The 18,726-nt window shown below is 35.8% G+C and overlaps 1 protein-coding gene across 1 annotated transcript in view; it reads right to left on the minus strand.

The window, feature by feature from the left end:
- Positions 1–283: 283 nt before the first annotated feature.
- Positions 284–18,726, minus strand: part of DLG5 (discs, large homolog 5 (Drosophila)) — a gene marked incomplete at both ends in the record, with an annotated part of 41,476 nt that continues 23,033 nt past the window's right edge. Inside the window, 13 exon segments of the mRNA XM_009706807.1 lie at positions 284–480; positions 1,636–1,806; positions 2,115–2,263; positions 3,226–3,409; positions 3,796–3,960; positions 4,547–4,680; positions 5,606–5,768; positions 9,657–9,825; positions 11,096–11,185; positions 12,247–12,368; positions 12,864–13,008; positions 14,862–15,000; positions 18,539–18,726. The exon segment at positions 18,539–18,726 is cut by the window's right edge and continues 19 nt beyond it. Of these exon segments, the coding sequence (XP_009705109.1) occupies positions 284–480; positions 1,636–1,806; positions 2,115–2,263; positions 3,226–3,409; positions 3,796–3,960; positions 4,547–4,680; positions 5,606–5,768; positions 9,657–9,825; positions 11,096–11,185; positions 12,247–12,368; positions 12,864–13,008; positions 14,862–15,000; positions 18,539–18,726 (2,016 nt within the window).

Consider the following 18,726-nt stretch of genomic DNA (forward strand, 5'->3'; position numbering starts at 1 on the left):
CAGAAATCAAATAGTTGAAAGGAAGACAAAAACCATGCCATCTCCCTCTGCAAATGAAATACTAATGCTAATAGACCTAGGAATAAACTACCAAAAAAAAAATTCATTTGAAACACTCTGGATTGTTATGTAATAAAAAAAACTTTTGTTATTAAAAGTAATGTAGGTGATGGGACATATGATCACCATGAAAGCAACATTATTCATTGTGTCATGCTGCAGCTGCTTAAAAATGAAAGAGAGAGAATGGCATCCCCCTCCCAAGTATAACAAAGGTACTTGCCATCCAAGAAAGGAATTGAATCTGTACTGATTGTATCAAGAGCCAGTAAATCCCTTCCATCTTTGGAACCACTTCGCTTGTGTTTATGCTTTCTTCTGAAGAATGACCTCCGTGCTGCTGCTGACAATATCTTAGATGAGCTGTTTTCATCTTTAGCCTCAGACATGCTGTGTCTCCTGTAGAATTCCTGATCCATCCTATAATGAAACAGACGAAATGGCTGGTATTTATACTTACCTTTTTTATTTTTTTCAACAAACAATATCACTGCTGCTTCTGGAATACACTGGAAATGCTCATCTCGAGTCTTAGCCTAAGTATCTTCATCACAGGAAATTAAATCAGAAACAAAATGTTAACACAAATCAAATAATAAGCATCTGAAAACCTCACGCTACCATCATTTCCTCAGGATTCTTAAAATATAAATATCGGCACAGCACAGAAGATGACCACTCTGACAGGCAGGGCAAAATTCTCCAAGGCAGAAGCAACAGTTTGCACCTACTTGCCAATAAAGTCAGCCTCGCACAGAAGTGAGGATCCCGTTCTTCCTATGAAGCTGCATGTTATACTCATCCTTACGAATAACTTACTAGCAATCCAAAATAACGGCTTTATTTTTTGCAGTTTTATTTTATATGAGCACAAATATTTTGGCGACATGACACATGTAAAATGTAGTTGGCTTTACTATCCATCTTCCAGTAACAAGCCTATCAATTATGTTTATGGGTCTGTATGTATATAGTGTACTTCCATGCATTCCACGTAGAACCACTGTCAGGATGAATTTTGAGTTATGACATGGAGAGAAGACTATTAGAAGAAAAAGAAACCAGAAAATCAGTAATCTTAAAATGAAAAATACATTTTAATCACTGAGCAATAACTAATGTGATTTCAGTAACAAAGTAAAAATTTTAGTTCCTGAATACTCCTCTTAACTGCTCTACCAACATTACAAGGTTGTGGTGGATACGCAGTCTTATAACGACATTGCTGTCCACAGATAACTAAAAATACTGATGCTTCCCAAGAATGACTGTGATAAACCTTGGATTCAAGGATATTTTTGCTGTAGTTACTCTCACTTTTGTTATTGAATTATCTATCACAACACTCGTCTATGTATCATTTCCATTTCTAGTTTACTATTTAGGAGCATTAAAAACAACTTGATAGAGCAATATATTTAATTAATTGTTATTAAAATACACCATCCCTAATATGACATGTCTAAGAATTAGTATCTCCCAGAAAGCATAGATGCAAACAAGTCTTTTATACCACATCTCACTAGTCAGACTTTCAAAGACTATAAGATAAATACTGTAACTGAGGTCACTCACATATATTTACTGGGAATCTGTCCTCTTTCCAGCTTCTGAGCATTCTCGTCTAGCTGCCAAGCCATCCAGCAGCCAAAGTTTCCCTGTGGTAGAGTATCATCAACATATAAAATGTCATCCTTCTTAAAGCTTAAATCCTGTTCCACCTCTGCCAGACGGTCATAAAGTGCTCTGAAAAGGAAGACATAAATAGGTTCTGCAATTGATCTCTACAAACTCAAGAGAAAACCATGCATACTTATTTTGAAAAAAGTTTATGTATTAGTGGCACACTACATTTCAAGAGCACACAAGGTAACAGCAAAATGTGCAGGCTTACTATGCTGCAGACTGCATACTCACTGTCAGAGACTAGCTGGGATAAATTAGTAAATTTTGAATTTTAAATATGTGGTAAAACTGATGTACTATCTCTCTCACGATGGTCAGCATATTATCCTAACAGCCTTACGTTGTTATTAAAATTCATGCTCAAATACCTGATATAGAAGCCATCTCCAGGAAGCTCTTTTATCTTATTAAACTCTTCTATTCTGTATTGAGTCTTTATTTTGATGTTTTCTCCAGGTTTCAACATTTCAAGATAAGCTTCTTCAGCTGTTTTATTTCGCATATCAATGGACCCATACTGCAAAACACAAAACACAAACTGTGAGATTGTATTTTAACAGGCAATAGAATTAGATGAGCTTGAAAAAACATGCAAAATGAGTTTGTTTTTCCCACTGGCAGGCTCTATATACAAGTAAATCTTGCCACTTAACTCAAGTACAGTTTGCACCTTAAGATGTCTAGCAGGAGACTGAGACATGGAGGTGGAAAACAAAATACCCAAGGGAACACAGCAGACAAGCATCATGAGAGAGAGGCTGCACTTTAAATAGTTTCCAAAGAGTAAACTGAGAATCATAAAATTCACACTGGAAAGAATTTAGTATTTTTAGTGAAAGCAAGTGGTATGAGGGAAGTCACAAACTCAATTACAAAGTAAATTCTCCATCTGGATACTAGAGACGCAAGGGGAGATCTCAGTGCTCAGACAGTCTCAATGCTCAATAGTATCTGAAAAGCTCATAAACACATATGTGTTTATCACCTTAACAGTCCTGCCAAGTAGATAAATATTCTCATTTCAGATATAGAAAGCAGAGTCAAAGACATATTGTATGACTTTCCCTAAACTCTCATTAGAATTTCACAGTGATAAGATCAACTTTGTTCTCTGTTTTGCAGTCTTTCATACCCTGGCCTTTCTCTTACGTACAGCAATTGGATTCAAGGTTGCCATTTAGATGAAGAGAGCAGGTGTTCATAATTCCAAGAGGACATACGTTAGTCCTTCAAACTTGTGGGCAATTTGTGCTCTCAACAGTGTTAGTTCTCCAGGTCCGCATCATCCAGCTCTTCATGTGTCACAGCCAGAATGAAGGTTATGCATTGTCACCATTCCTATCTGAGTTTTGTGGCAGGAACTCAAGATTCACAGAATACCTCCCATTGTGAGACAGAAAGATTCTTTGTGCGACTCCCCCTTTATACTATTCTAGACGTTTTGTCAGTATGCTGCAGAGACTTTTCTTAATAGCTTACCTCAAGTATCATGTCACCCAAGACTAGTCCGTCAGGTCCTTTTGCTGGGCTATCATCATCTACATCTGAGACAAATATTCCATACAGGTTTCCACCACATATCTGGATCCCAAGATCAACTTGGGACTTTTTAATAACAACAGTTCTAGGTTCAGGGGTCCTTTTGTTTGTGTCCACAGGGCCCCTTTTGACAGACAGAAATAACACATGTACTTCAATTTAAAAACTTGCATTATATACAATCAGCTAGCCATCTGAAGAATATATATTTACATAATTATTATTCAAAATAGGTGACCTATAGATATAGTCTTAAAAAAACGAACATGTTCCTTGCAGACTTTCTCAATTAAATCAATCTTGTAGTAAACTTTCTTTACTCCTTACAGACATTGTCTTTGAAAAACAGTCTGAAAGCACATACTTTTATCCTGAGGTCCACTTAACTTGTCTGCTGACTTATTGCAATCAACAAGACACAACATTCACAGAAGTACACTTTGTTTTTTAAAACCCTTCACATCCACTCTGACAATTTTTTTTACTTAAGGCAAAAATTTTACACTCTACCTTAAGGAATTCCGGGGACTTGTAGTTGGTGTGGTTTGTTTGGAAGGTGGTGTCATTGTTCCTTCATCCTGTTCACTCACAGTATCTATTACTGAATGATTGTCAGGTGTTGCAGCTCCACTGCCTTGAGGGGTAGAATGATTACTCACAGGTTCTAGGCGAGAACTAAGAGAACAAAAAAAAAAAAAAAAAAAAGAATAAAAGAGACTGGTGGGTTACTGTTTCACTATAAATATTTTCCATGCAGATGAAGTTTTTAATTAGGCCGTAAATAAAGTACGGAAAAAAAAAACCCAAAACAGCATGCCAAATAACATGTGTTCACCACAAGTCTAAGAGAAAGATAAAGCTCAGTTTTGAAGTGTGATCATGCATTAAAATGGGATGGATAATTTCACTAGGTCATATGCTTCTCTGATTAGTTTTTGGAAACTCCAATTATAAAAAAAATTTAAAACCCATCTGAAGTACTAGAATCTCATAATCCTAGGAAGAAGTCGCCTTTAGTTTTAGTTTAATGTATCTAAGGATTATGCCCAAATAGAAAAGAAAATATAGTAGGTGCTCATCAAGCATTTTTCTTTTCTTTTTGACAAGCGTATATTCACACATTACTTTTCTAAGCAATCACACTTCTTATCAGCACAAATGCGCTGATGTTTGCAAACACATTACCTGTACAGAAGTTATCTACTAGCTGAATAATTGCATGGACCAGAGAGTAGTTTTTTCAAAGTCCAGCCAGCCTTACCTTGATCGTGAATGATTGCCAAGCTGATACATATGTGGGTTATACTGAGCCAGAATAGTAATGGTGTCGCACTGCTGTCCAATGATTAGTCGAGCCTGTTGCTCTGTAGCATTTCTCAAATTTATTCCATTAAACTACAGAAAAAAATGCACAAACCAGGATGTCAAGTTTTCAGATGAAAACGAGCAAAATCATTCTTTCAGTCTCCTATTTAGTTTAATGTCTAAATGCTGACTTATTTCCACTGGGGTAAATAGGAGGATGGAAATGCTGCTATACAATGATTCCTAGGGTTTACTCTTTGGAAGGAACCACTGTAATTTTAAAATATTTGGTAACCTGACCATGAGTTTAAAAATCTTTTACTATTGAAAGATATACGTATTCTGAGTTGTGTTATGATTTTATATTACTGACTAAATACAAGTCTGTTCAGATCACTGATCTGAATAAATTCAGAATTTAAAGATAAATTCAGATTCATGATCCATTCAGGTCCATTGTAGTATCATCCACATACTGTCCAACAGAAGAGGCTTTAACATTCACAAGCATGAACAGATTTAACATTTACAAAGCAGCTCTGTACTTTACAAAATGCTCTTCCATATGTTTATCTGATACTGTAAGCAAAAACATGACTGTAGTTAATCTAAAGCCTGAGTATTTTTTTAAACCATGTATATCAGGTAAGGATATGTCACAGCAACAGCAGCATGAAACTTGGTACAAGCCAGCTGCTTGAATATTTACTCACCTTATCAGGCAGAGTATGGTGTTGGGACTACATTGTTTTAAGTACCAAAACTAGCTAGCTTAAAATTTAATTATTTTATGTAAGATGCAATACAGATCTACCATCAAAAGACATTATTTTATGATAAAGCCTGACAAAAAGTCACAACAATCGCAATTACTGGAACATTACAATACAGACTACCCTTTGCTACATCTCACAGCACACAAGCTTTCACAAGATACTCTTTTGGGGAAGACAGTTATGGTTGGAGTCATACGAACTGATTCATTAAGCCATAGGAATAGTAAGCAAACAATTACCTCTAGTAACTGATCACCATATTCAAGGCCAGCTTGATGGGCAATGCTCCCACCTGTTACTTTAGAGACAAATATTCCACCATTTTCTCCGCTCACAATGGAAATCCCTAGAGGCTCAGAACCCTTCTGCACTTTAACATGACGTGGCTCTTCCATGTAGGGCCTTTTAGAAGAGATAGTTAAAACTGATTTGGACAAAATTGCACTTGAACCATCACAATGTCAAAGTTACATGCAATACTTTATGCCTGTCTGAACTGTAACAATAAAATAGGTTTAAACAGTTACTTTACAAAAAAATTTACTGTCAACTGTCTTAAATGCATTCCTTTAACACCATGCAATGTACAGTGCCAGAAGTAAATGTATACCCGGTACATGACTGCTCCAAAACATTATGGTAAATATGAATTATAAATAGTATGGTGGTGAGGTTGGTAGGAAAGAAGCTTCCAGATCCATATTATATAAAAGTAATTGAACCACTGTATATAATACGTCATTTACAAACTATATTCCAGAAAGTTATGTTACAAATACAAATGTTGGGATTCTATATTGCTAGTGAAAATAAGCACCATAAATAATAAGGTGGTAACCAAAGGACAACAATGCACAAATATCAGATTTCATATTTGTATACAGGGAAACATAAATTAGTAATGAAAATTAAGCAGTTGCAAACTCAAGCCATTAAGAAAGCAGTTTGCATGGCAGCATTACAATTACCATGCAAATTTTCCTCATGGCAATTACCCAAACATATAAAATAGCACAAAGTGCGCAAGACTGCTCAAGAAGGACAACCTTATATCAGGCCAACCTCAAACTCCTTAGTGATGAGAACCTAGGCCTAGGAGCCACAGGGATTCTCAGAAAAGACCTATTACGGAACAGATATCTGAAAGATGTAGAAGATTTGAGAAAAGAACACTTAGAAAAAGACACACAGTAGTAAGACACTAGTAAGTATAACAAGAGAATGGCTTATACAAAAGAAAACCCTGATACAGTCCCCTTTCCACCCCCCATAGTTAGGATGTATCCACCTGTACAAACAGGGCTGGTCCCTTCATGGTGGATTATAAACAAACAGCAGCCTCCCAAAAAGTACTGGTTCATATTACTATGAACTTAATAATGTCGACACAGGCATTAACAGTTCAGCTTGGTCTGAATGAAACAGCTTGGATATCAGGTGTGGTGTATTTTTCATTTTAATAGCATTATACTACATTTGACATGCATTAATTAGAATGTTGTCTTTCCTAACACTTCGTTATATCATATAGACATTCTCTAAATTGTGTCAACTGCTTAAACCATTTTAATTGTGCTGTTCAGAGACCAGATGAGTTAACTGGACTTCACTCACTGCTACTAATGTGAGCCGGGCTTAGGAAAGGTATTTTTGCAAAGAGTAGGATTTGGGGCTGGGGGCAGAGGGAAGAGGACATCATTTCATAAATTACGCTTATTGCCACAGTCTTTGAAGGTAACTATTTGGTAGCCTTCTGCAGCAGGGGCATAATAGTTTGCCAGCTTATTAATGCATAAAAGATAAAAACTGCCCGCTGATATGAATGCAACTCTGGAACCCAGTAATCTTATAACCGTTATGGGTAATGCCCTCGGAGCTTGTCTCTTGATGTAATGAAGATAAGGTAGGTTTACTACCAGCAAACTTAAACTGAAGCCCACATAATTTTTATGTAGCATCTCTTAACTGTGCTAACTCGCAGAAAGCTGCAATTGACAATTTTTTTTTCCTACTCATTATAAGCATGTCAATCATGCTGTTACATGAAGCTTATTAATATCACAAAATCTATCAAGGCATACTACCTCATTCAAAACTAAAGCTACAACTTTCTGAACTTTATTTATTGTACCTTTCTGCTTTTCCATCTACCACATGCATTGTTAAATTTTGTTTGTTTGTTTGTTTTGGATTGGAATAAGAAAGAATCAAACCCATACAAATTGCACAGAATCATGTCTTTGAATTCTAGTAAATACAAAATGAAAGATAACTAGTAATGCATGTAGTAGCGAATCAATAATAAAACAGAATGATAACATTAAAAAGGTGTCTTACTTGATAAGCAGTGTTATTAAAATCAGGTGAAGTGCACTCTTCTATAACATTCAAGACTGCCTGCCAGAATCACTAAACACTGATTAGAAAAAAGTCTTAATTGAGCAGATCTTTTAATTTTAATTTAAATTAAAATCAACAGAACAAACAAACATTGCTTTTTTTTATATATCTGTATTATTATTATTATGTGGGGAAAGGCCAAGCAAGTTACTTGTATTTTGTGGAGAACAAAGAATTATAAGACCAAATAACCATTTAAAATGCTATCTAGGCACTTTCAAACATTTTCTTAGGATAGACTTAAATTAGCTACTTTCCTAAATTAAGAACTGTTTCTGTTTTTTGTTTTTTTTTTTTTTTGTTTTTTTTTTTAAACAAAAAACTAACAAACAGAAAAAACCCACCCATAAACCAAAAACAAAACCACCAAAACCTAGAAACATATTCTTTTTAGAAAGTCAGTTCAGACTACAGTTTATATATATGCACAGCAAGACTGAAGGGGCTGGTACCTGACTGTACTTCAACCACCTGATCAACATTAACAGAAATTGTTTTGTTATTTCCCAGAGATCAGAACACATATCTTGTGCTCAAAGATACAAAGTTATAGGGGTGTCAAAAACCTAGCTTTTTCAGCTGAACTTTGTACCTCATTAGTCATGTGGAAGAGAAAAGAAATTCTGACTTTGAATTTGCAAGTGACAATTAGAGGAACATTTATATGAGAACACAAATTGAGTACACGTAGTACAAAAGTCACACTGAAGTAAGAAAGAACAAAAATTCACAAAAACCTCTTTACATTCCCTTTCAAAGTAACACTGTCCTTTGAACACAATATACATTCTAGAGTTACTACAATAACTTACTGATTCTTTAAACGAGACAAAAGTTTCATATAACATTTTATGAATAACTTTTTATTACTACCAGAAACATTAAAATACAGAATATCCTTATTACTTTATCATTCACATTTGTTATGGTCAGTCCTTTTACATAAATCAAGCAATACAAAAGGATCTTGAAGTCCACATAAATGTAACTATTTCAACACATCATAGCTCCTTTACACTGCCAGAATGGCATTTGGCTCCCTTACTGTAAATAAAAGCCTGATTCAGATTTGTGTTTTACTGTTCAATGTTTTGAATTCATGCAAAAACTTTTCATATATTCAGTCTAGCCAGATTGTGATAAAATGAAGTTAGATGTCCAAGACTGACATCATAAGCAACGTACCTTGAAAATATTCATCATGAAATAGAGAAAGTCGTTAAGACACAAATCAAGTTTTTAAGAAAGCTATCATACCAGGTTCAAATTCTGCAAGCAGCTACACATATACTTAGTGCTATTGCTAGCAGCAGTCCGGGTACAGCCAAAGAGATCAGTCACAGTAGTAAAATTGCATCTGTACATATGGATAGGTTCTTGCACAGTTATGCCCTCAATTTTTCATGTTATCTGGTTAAATCGAATCAAGGCACCGTGGTTACAGCACATAATCTACAACATTAAGGCATCTGATATTTAGCTATCAGATGTTATGAGGTCTTCATTTTATTTAGTTTTCCAGAGTACAGAACAAGCCTAGTATAAACAATCATCTGAGGTAGTTCAGCTGAAGGGGTGTATTTCAATTTAGACCGCTCTCATTTGCTGAGATGATTAATCTGACACAGAAGAAATAAAACCCTTACAAAATTCCTTAATTTTTCTAAACTCCAGAATTTACTCTTGTTTTGAAGCAAAAATCCACATAGAGATCTTTTACATACTTTGGAAAGAAAATAAAAACATTGAGTAACCGGATCTGAGATGCACCCCTGCGCGTACATATCTGTCATTTAAATTAAATGTTCACATTCCTTCAACCCAATAAACAAATGTATAAAATTTTCCCAGACACATTTGTATTAAAAGCAAATAATGTGGGGACCTTACCTATCTTTTCTACGTTCTCCAATAGATACTGGGCTAACGGAAATCCTAGGTAACGTAGAAAGGGAATTCTGAGACTGGCTGCTGGTGAAGGAAGATGTTTCCAAATTAAGAGGTGACTGTGGAGGAGTTATCAAGCTGGGACTGCTACATTCAGAGTGGGACAAGGAGCCTATGGAAAATCAACAGCTGAGTTTTAGTATCCTGCATCTGTCATAGTTTGGAGATCGACACAGACATAGTGAAAGACACCATACATATCTGAGACAAGAAAGAGGACCGACTGTTCACTAGCATTTTATTAACCATGTAAGGAGCTTAGGGAGACCAAGTAACTCATTTCAGAGTGGAAACTGACTATCCTTAATGACTGACTATATGTCAAATCTCTCCTCTGTATGTGGGCATACAACTACTGCCATTCTCAATAAGGAGGTTACAGACAAGCTACACCATATGCATGTCTGAAAACATTTAGCAATGCAAAGTTAAAGAAAAATAATAAAAAAACCAGGAAAGAAGTAAAATCAAAAATTAATATGTAGGTTTATTTTCAAATAAAATATTTATGTACATCCCTTTCCTTTGAGTAGGAGATACATTATGAAACACCTGAAAACACCAACAAAACTCCAGCATGAATCATACACAGAGATGGGAAAGCTCTGCGATTTCAAACAAGCTTGGCATGACTTTGTTAGCATCTCTTCACTGGTTGTACCCTCCCCGAATAATGTACTGAACAACTGCCCTGAGAGAAACGTTCAGTTTTCTTCCTCTGAAAAAGCTACAGAAAATAAATCTCAAATTACTAATCACAAATGAAAGCCATTTGTAAGAATTGTATTTGCCCAGTTAGTAAAACATAACAACTGCATACAATCCATTAAGGCTACAGAACATTCGAGCAATGATGGCAGCAAAGAGTTGCCATTTACTGTCATCAAACTTTAAATTCTACAGCTCTCCAGCACTCCAACTGGTATTTGTATCATGTTTTTAAATATCCTCCACCAAGCAATTTTGAGTGAAGTACTAAAATCCTTTCACTGCATTTCAAAATATAATTTACAATCAGTAATACAATAATATGCAAAAAAGCATACTTAAAGAATAAAAAAAAATGCAGTTCATCTCACCATTAAAACTTTTAAGACTAATTCTAGAAGAAAACTACAACTGTAAAACATACAGCAATGCTTATTCTTAATTTTTTGGTGCACTTTTATGTAGTGTGCCACGCCCTAGAGTCAACTAACAGGAAAATCAACTTTCATTAGAACATTTCTTTTTTTCACCTTTCCATGGCAAAATGCAAATTTCATAACCTTGATCAAACTGTCATATTTAGATTTTGGTGCAACCTGAGTTAACGACTGCAATGGCTTTGGATTGGTAATACTGAAAATAGTATGACTAAAATCACTTATGAAACAATTCACCTCTGTCAGAGCCCATCATGGACCTCGGATATCTTGGTGTTAAAGGGATCTTAATTCGTTCTGTTCTGTATTGCAAGTTACTTGAAGAACCTATTTTTACAAGAAGAAAATATTACAATGACAAAAGTAAAAGCAACTACATTGAACTATAAAGTACATTTAGATTCTACTTCTTCAATGAGTGTTAAAATGGCCTCTGAACTTATGCACAAGCCTTGATGATTACCCTCATATATATGGTGTATATCATGTATCTAGTAAATGATCTTGATTATGCAGTCAGTATAAACAGAGCACAATGCAGCTATACAGTATATAAGCACTGTTCATTCTTATATGAAAAATATTTTTAATATTTTTCTATCAAATGAAACTTAACTTGAAGTCTGACTGAGAATCTAACATCTCTGTTTACTAAGAATCCATGGAACCTTCCAAAAGGCATTTAACATGTTCCGAGTACATTCTGCTTGGATGAATATATAATTTTTTGACACTGGTTGCAAACTGTTATGCCATTTTTTGCTGTGTTTACAAAGCTGCCATGCTCTATTCAGATGCAGCTGCCAATCATTGATGGAACACAGGAACATGCACAAAGAAGTTATTACATAATTTAAAATTTAAAAAATTCTAAAACGTTAAAATGTCATTGCTACAAAGCATGCATTTGCTTTAGTATTACAGGATAGGCATAAACAATCTTACAAGCCAATGAAGTAAACGTAAGTGTAACTTATCTTTCAACAATACAATTTACAATTTAGGTCATTAGTCATCCTTGATTTTTTTGTTCTGGGGGCGCTCTCCTTTTCTCTTCTCTCCACCTCACTGAACCTCAAAAATACTTTGGCTGGGCCTCCCATCTTTAGAAGGGTACTTTTAAACAGTAACAGGCATGGAAAGAACCACCACTCACACATACACAGCATTTTAAAGAGACTGTAAAGAATGAATTAAATATAGGTACCTCCAGGGAACACCTTTAGTCATAAAAAAATCACAAAAAATGAATCAAAGGAACAAAGGAAGCCTTTAGGCTTTGCTAGCTATGACAATCTCATAATGCATGTACTTAAGGAATTTTCCATTTATTCTTTGTCTCCAATATACAGGAGTCTCACAGGAAATAAATCAGAAAAGTTAGTTACCAAGTCTTGCACTGGATGGTAATGAATTTGAGCCATGAGATGCTCTTGTACGTGAATTTTCAGAGTAGTCATTGGAGTGTTTATGACTTAGGTCCAAACTCAGGCGACCTTGATGCTGGGAACTACATCAAAAAAAAAGAAAAGGGCAACAGTTAAACTGGGCAAAGCAGGTGAGCAAATAACAAACTGGCCAACAAAAAATTCTGGTTATCCCCGAGTTACTAAATGAATGGTACTCTCCTTCCCACTTCCCAAGTGTCCCATCACTTTGTGAATTAAGAGAAGTCAGAAGAAAAATAGCCCCAAGTGCTATAAAAAAGGGGGAAGGCTTTATTTCTTTCGGCAAGGATAAGAAAAAATTATAGAAATTAGTTCATGAAAAAATCAATTTCTTTGTCCATATCAGCCAGTGAAGCTGAGGGAAACCTAATCCATCACCTACTAAAAGACATGAAAGCAACTGGCCATCACTTCTACGCAGTACTGGTTTTGAGAACCGTGGTTGAAAATAACACACAACAGCAGCGTGTTTCACTCTACACTGGATTAAACAACTACCAGAAGCAATTTGATCCTAATGAAAACAAAAATTTAAGAAGATAGAGATTTCTAAACACCTGGGATGCAGATGCTGATGGCATATTTGGCTGGCGACTGATGGACAATTGCTAGTGTGAACTCTATGGCTCCAGGCAGTATAGATTGGGTTTCTCATGACAGCAGTTACCGCAGGGCATGGTGCTAAGCTTCTTGGTACCGTACCTGCTTGAGATGATAAAAACACATTCTTACCAACATTATTAGCATATAAACTACAGATTTAGAATATATTTAAATAATTCTATAATTATGTATTATAACATTTGTGTGTATTATAAATAAAAATATTAATATTTGCATACAAATAGGTTATTAAGCATCATGTGACACCCTTTAAGTAGTACATGCATATTTAAAATCTGGTTTATAATTCTGTAATGAGTCAGTAACAAAGTGGATTATATTACCGATACCAAAGTCATTCACAGTATATCATGTTAATATGCACTGGTAACAAAAAGATTTTCTCTGTTTTCAAGTATCAAACTTTTTTATACCAAAAATACTGTATTCCTCTCTGAATAGTCATCTGACAGGAATGCAAGTTTTTATTTGGTATTTGATCTGACTGCAGCTAAAATGGTTCTTGTTCCTCTTCTGTTGCCTCAAAGACTCCCACTTCTAGTATGTCCTATGACTTTGCATTATAGTATTGCAATATTTATTTATGAAACTTACTACTTGTGCTGTTCTTTTAAGTACAGTCATCCTTCAATACTCAACCAAAGTCTATCTTAACAATTCCTCTTAAATGAGTTGGTAGCATAGACTACAATAGCAAAAACTTGTTCACATTTCAAGACATACAATTGGATTGTCTAATGTAGGTTTGACTTGATTGGGTTATTATGCAAAGTTATCATGATAAGAGAAAGCTTTTAGTTAGAAATAATATCTTTTAATACTTATTCTATTATCATTAAAAGAGAGAGAAAGAGAGGTAAAAGAGTAAAAGAAATCAAAGAGCAAAAACTTCTTTGATCTGAGCTACTTTTGAGCATGTCTTTACATTCTGAAAATTAACTGGAACAAGAGGGTTTGAAGCTGTCCATTGCTCCAGATACACAAGTCATTACCTCCTTCATCGTCTCCAGTAAGAAGAGAGTCTTCCATAACTTCTAGAATGTGCAGGAGTTTGGGGCTTTCCAAAGAATTGAGGGTAAACTCAAAAATCAATATTGTCATGATTTGAAAGTCAAGTTTCATATACAACTATTGACGGTAGCTACACTAATGACTGAACAATTCATCTGGCACCAAGTTTATCAAATGCTTCTTGCCTAGTTCAAAGCAACGAGCATACAATACCTGAATTAGCTCCTGAAACACTCCATTTAGTGCCAATTTAAAACCTGCTAACATGCTCAACAATACCAACAACTGTTTGATCAACTGATACAACATGCTAACTGTTTTCTGTTCTACCTGACTATATCGATTTCTGTGTGAGCTGCCTGCAAGTCCCTCCTTCAGCAGCTTAGTATCTCAAACACACTGGCATTAAATCTTTAATTTAGATTAAGATCACAACCAGTTTGGGCACTCAACTTGAAATACTCCAAGTATTTGATTTCAAGTAGGCAGAACTTAATATGTTGCACTTTCTGAACATCAGATCTTTTTCCTTGGAAGTATTTCAGAAGTTTAGCAGCTAAAGTTTGGGATGTCTCCATTTACTGTTTGATTTCAAAAATACTGGAAATCTTACTTGTCTCCCTAATTGATAGGCTACACCTTGTTCACCACTAATGTATTCAAGACTCCTCTGGACAGAAACAGATAAAACAAATTCTTCAGCCAGCACTTGCTCAGTTTCCTTAACAGTTCTTAAACAGGTTTCACCACTTTTCAGTCCAAAAGCCGAGCAGACCATGTTCAGATTACAACAGACTGTGAAAATGTGTTTTGTGAGTCACATTTGTTCTGCACGTATCATGACCAATCCCCAATATTGTCCAATATGGACAAATTCCTTGGGGCATTCCTAGAAAGTAACTATGAGTTCTGTCACTCACCTGCTGACATGCTGCTGGTGTACAAGGCGGCAGGCACAAAGCCATCGCTGTGCCTAGCAGACCGTTTTGGCGAATATGGTGCCCATTCCTGTAGCTCTGGAAACAGATGCTCCTCGCTAGCTGGAGCATACTTCTGCACCTACAAAAACAAAGAAGTTTGATTACAGGAACTTGGACATTCAGAAGATAAAAAAAAAAATAGCCAAACTTTATAGGCTGTGAGCAACTTCAAACTTTCAGTATCTGTTCCAGAAAGTGCTTGCCATCACAGTGTTTTTTACACCTTTATCTTCCAATGATGCTATTCACTTCTACCCCTCCCTTCTTCCTCCATCCTGCTGTTATTAATTTTTTTTTATTTTGTAATCTTTTTAGGCCAATGTTTGCAGCTTAACTGATCTACTTTCCTTCGCAATATAACACCCAGCATTTAGTTATGTTTCTCCTTTAAAAGATTGCTTTCACAGGACATTTCAAACGTTACTTCAGTTACTATTGCAACTGTTTCCTAAAGAAGACCTGGCTAATGAGCCAGAAAGCATTTTCCTCTATGCCTGTATTTTCAGATACGTGTGGAACAAGTTCTCTTCAACAGAGCAATTCAGATTTTGGAACCATCACAACTTCTGTTTTGTACATAACTAGTAGACACTGGTGAGTTAAGAAACATGAGAATAGCTCAGATGCAGCTCTCTAGTATCACTATCAGTAAGTTCAGGGCTCAGCATGCAGAGTTTACACATTTGAAATATACAACAAAACATGAGATTGAAGTATGTAGTAAGTGAAAAATAATCCCTGAAAAAGTATTTACAGTTTTTATGATAGCAGTATTTTAATTAAGTAAAGAGTTACTGAGAGCACAAAGACGCTAAAATGTAGAAGTACCTTCTTAGAACCAACACTTGATCACTACCATAGGTGTATTAGTAATTGTACCATCTACTACTCATGGATGAAAGTTCTCTTAAATTTATCAATTTATCAAAGGACATAAACTTAACTACATACATAGGCAACTAAGGAACTCGATAACATCCAATATGGCTACAAATACAGCTACACTACATCTTCTATATACATATTTTTTAATATTATAAACACTACTTCAGGAACGAATACATGCATACTGGACACTACTGTCACACAATCAGATGTAGTTGTAAAGCACAAAGATGATTCTACCAGAAAGAAATTTTCAGAGTGAATGGTGTCCACATTTTAAGGTACAATATCACTTCTGCTCTCCAGTCAACAGCTTTAGAGTTACAAAGCTCTGCCTATTTTCTGGGAAGATGGGGGAGAAATTAAGGGGAGAAGAAAAAAAAATAATCACAGGACCTAGTCCTAATTTAACCCTAGAAACGTAAATTAACTAATACACCAAGTAACCTTAAAAACCAAAAAATATTACTTTATAATTCTATTATACAATTTTCTTCCTCATCTTAAACCAGTATCTATATGATATCTGTAATATCACTTGGGTAGTATGTAGAACCAACCATAATATGTCATTGTCTATCCTTTCTGGTCTCTTAAATAGTGAATGCCAAAACCCCCACCTCTGTTCCAACTAACAAATTTCTTACACTGAAGTCCCCACTTACATGTGTCCTTTCCACAGTTGGAAACTCGTCACTTTTACAGAAATATTACTACAATTATAACCAGAATAGCGTATATGCTCACAACAATGCACTATAATGAAGCATGGGACTATCAGTGCTAATGAATCAACTTGATATCCTATGTAAAGCAAACACCCTGTATTCAAAAGTGTTCAAAGCTTGATCTTGTTTTGTCATTACATATGTGCCAAAAGATGACATTAGAATATGCCTTCCTTCACTTCCTGCAGTGCAGTTCTTGATGAAAAACCATGACCTTTCTCTTAGTCATACTGCTCTTCAGACCTATTCAGAATAAATCTGCTGTTTTCAGCTACAAAATTAAACCCTTATGCTTTTCTGTCATTTTCTGTGCCTGTTTTGGCTGGGATAAAGTTAATTTTCTTCACAGTAGCTAGTATGGAGCTATGTTTCGGATTTGTGCTGGAAACAGTGTTGATAATTCAGGGATGTTTTCATTATTGCTGAGCAGTGCTTACACAGAGACAAGGCCTTTTTGGCACCTCACCCCACCCCACCAGTGAGTAGGCATGGGGTGCATAAGAAGTTGGGAGGGGACACAGCTGGGACAGCTGACCCCAACTGACCATAGGGATATTCCATACCATATGTCATCATGCTCAGCAACAAAACTAGGGGGAAGGTTGGCCAGGGTATGCTGCTCAGGGACTGGCCAGGCATCACTCGTTTGGTGGTGAGCTATTGTTTTCATTTGCATCAATTGTCTGTCTTGGGTTTTATTTTTCTTTCCTTGTTATCTTCCTTTTCGTTACAATTTAAAAAATTTTCATTAGTACTATTTTCATCATTATTAATATTTCATTTCAATTATTAAACTGTTTTTAACTCAACCCATGAGTTTTCTCTCTTTTACCTTTCCAATTCTATTCCCCCACCCAGCTGGCAGGGAGTGAGCGAGCAGCTGTGTGGTGCTTAGTTGCCGTCTGGGGTTAAACCATGACCAATAATGCAGAGAATTTGCTGGACACTTCTATTAAAATGACCTAAAGCTCTCCATAACCTTTTTTTCCCCAGAAATGTTAGGGAATGCAGAATGAATACAATGGAAACAGTCAAAAAAAAAAACCACACCCCACAAACCAAACAAAACTGCCTGTTCTCTTATACCAGTATTTTTGCAGAATATGGCTCCTTGCACTACTTCCAATTCAGCTCTGCTGTCTGTATTGCTTCTAAAACTCCATGAAGATGGTGGGATCATCCAAGTATAAACAACTACTGGAGGAAAATCTGTATCTCTCATTTGAGCAAATCTGAGGCATGGACCTGAAACTGCATTATTGATTATGTCACTTTACATAATGTAGTCATCTATATAGGTGGTTCTTCCTAGATGGCATAAAATTTTTTTCCACCTAGTGCGATAAGACATGACCTACAATCTCCACAGCAGGGTTGTTTATTCTAACATTATTCTAACATTCTAATTACACTCTCATTTTGAACTGCATTATTAAACTATACTCTCATAAACAGTCCCTCTTTACAATGTAATATGCCTAACACCCTATGAATTTCAGATTAGATTTACAAAATTTAGACACATAGAAAGACTTATAAAAAGCAACAACGTGAATGGTATGCCTTTTTCCATTAACTTGAGCTGGGCAATCAATCTAACTTTTGTAAGACCTAGGAGGCCCTATTTGTAGCTTTTCTACAGCTACCTCTTTGCATTTTTATTTCAATTGTTTTTCAGGTTGTCAAAAATATACAAGAAAGAGCCCGTATCTTCCAACAAGCAGCATTAAAATCCAAGATTTGGCTGCTGAGCAGAATCCCATTGCTCTGTTTGGCAGCCACCACTGCCTGTTCAATATGGCAACTCCATGAACTGGTTTTGTATTTTGTGACATTGCAAAGTGCCAATCGAGTCTGGAGTAGATTTTCAAGCTTTTCAGGGGACCTGGACTTTGAGAACAGACTATGCTTCTCCTGTTATGGTATGCAACTGGGCACTCAAAACCACACTGAAAAAACGTTTTAAGGTTTCTAGTTCTGTGCTTCAATATATCAAGCTTCTACCTGAAGCGCAGGATTAGGAATAGGCATAGGGGTCATTTTATGCCTCAGAGCAGGAGCTGATTTTGGCCTTGGTCTTTTAACCTCTGGCTCTTCAACTCTTTGAAAGCCAATGTCATCTTCACAGGATTTTCTTGAAGAGAGATGAGTGCAGTCAATTCCCTCCTCCCGATAATAATGCCCAGCATTCC

Source organism: Cariama cristata, unplaced genomic scaffold (genome assembly GCF_000690535.1).
Source record: "Cariama cristata isolate BGI_N322 unplaced genomic scaffold, ASM69053v1 scaffold40468, whole genome shotgun sequence".
NCBI lineage: Eukaryota > Metazoa > Chordata > Aves > Cariamiformes > Cariamidae > Cariama > Cariama cristata.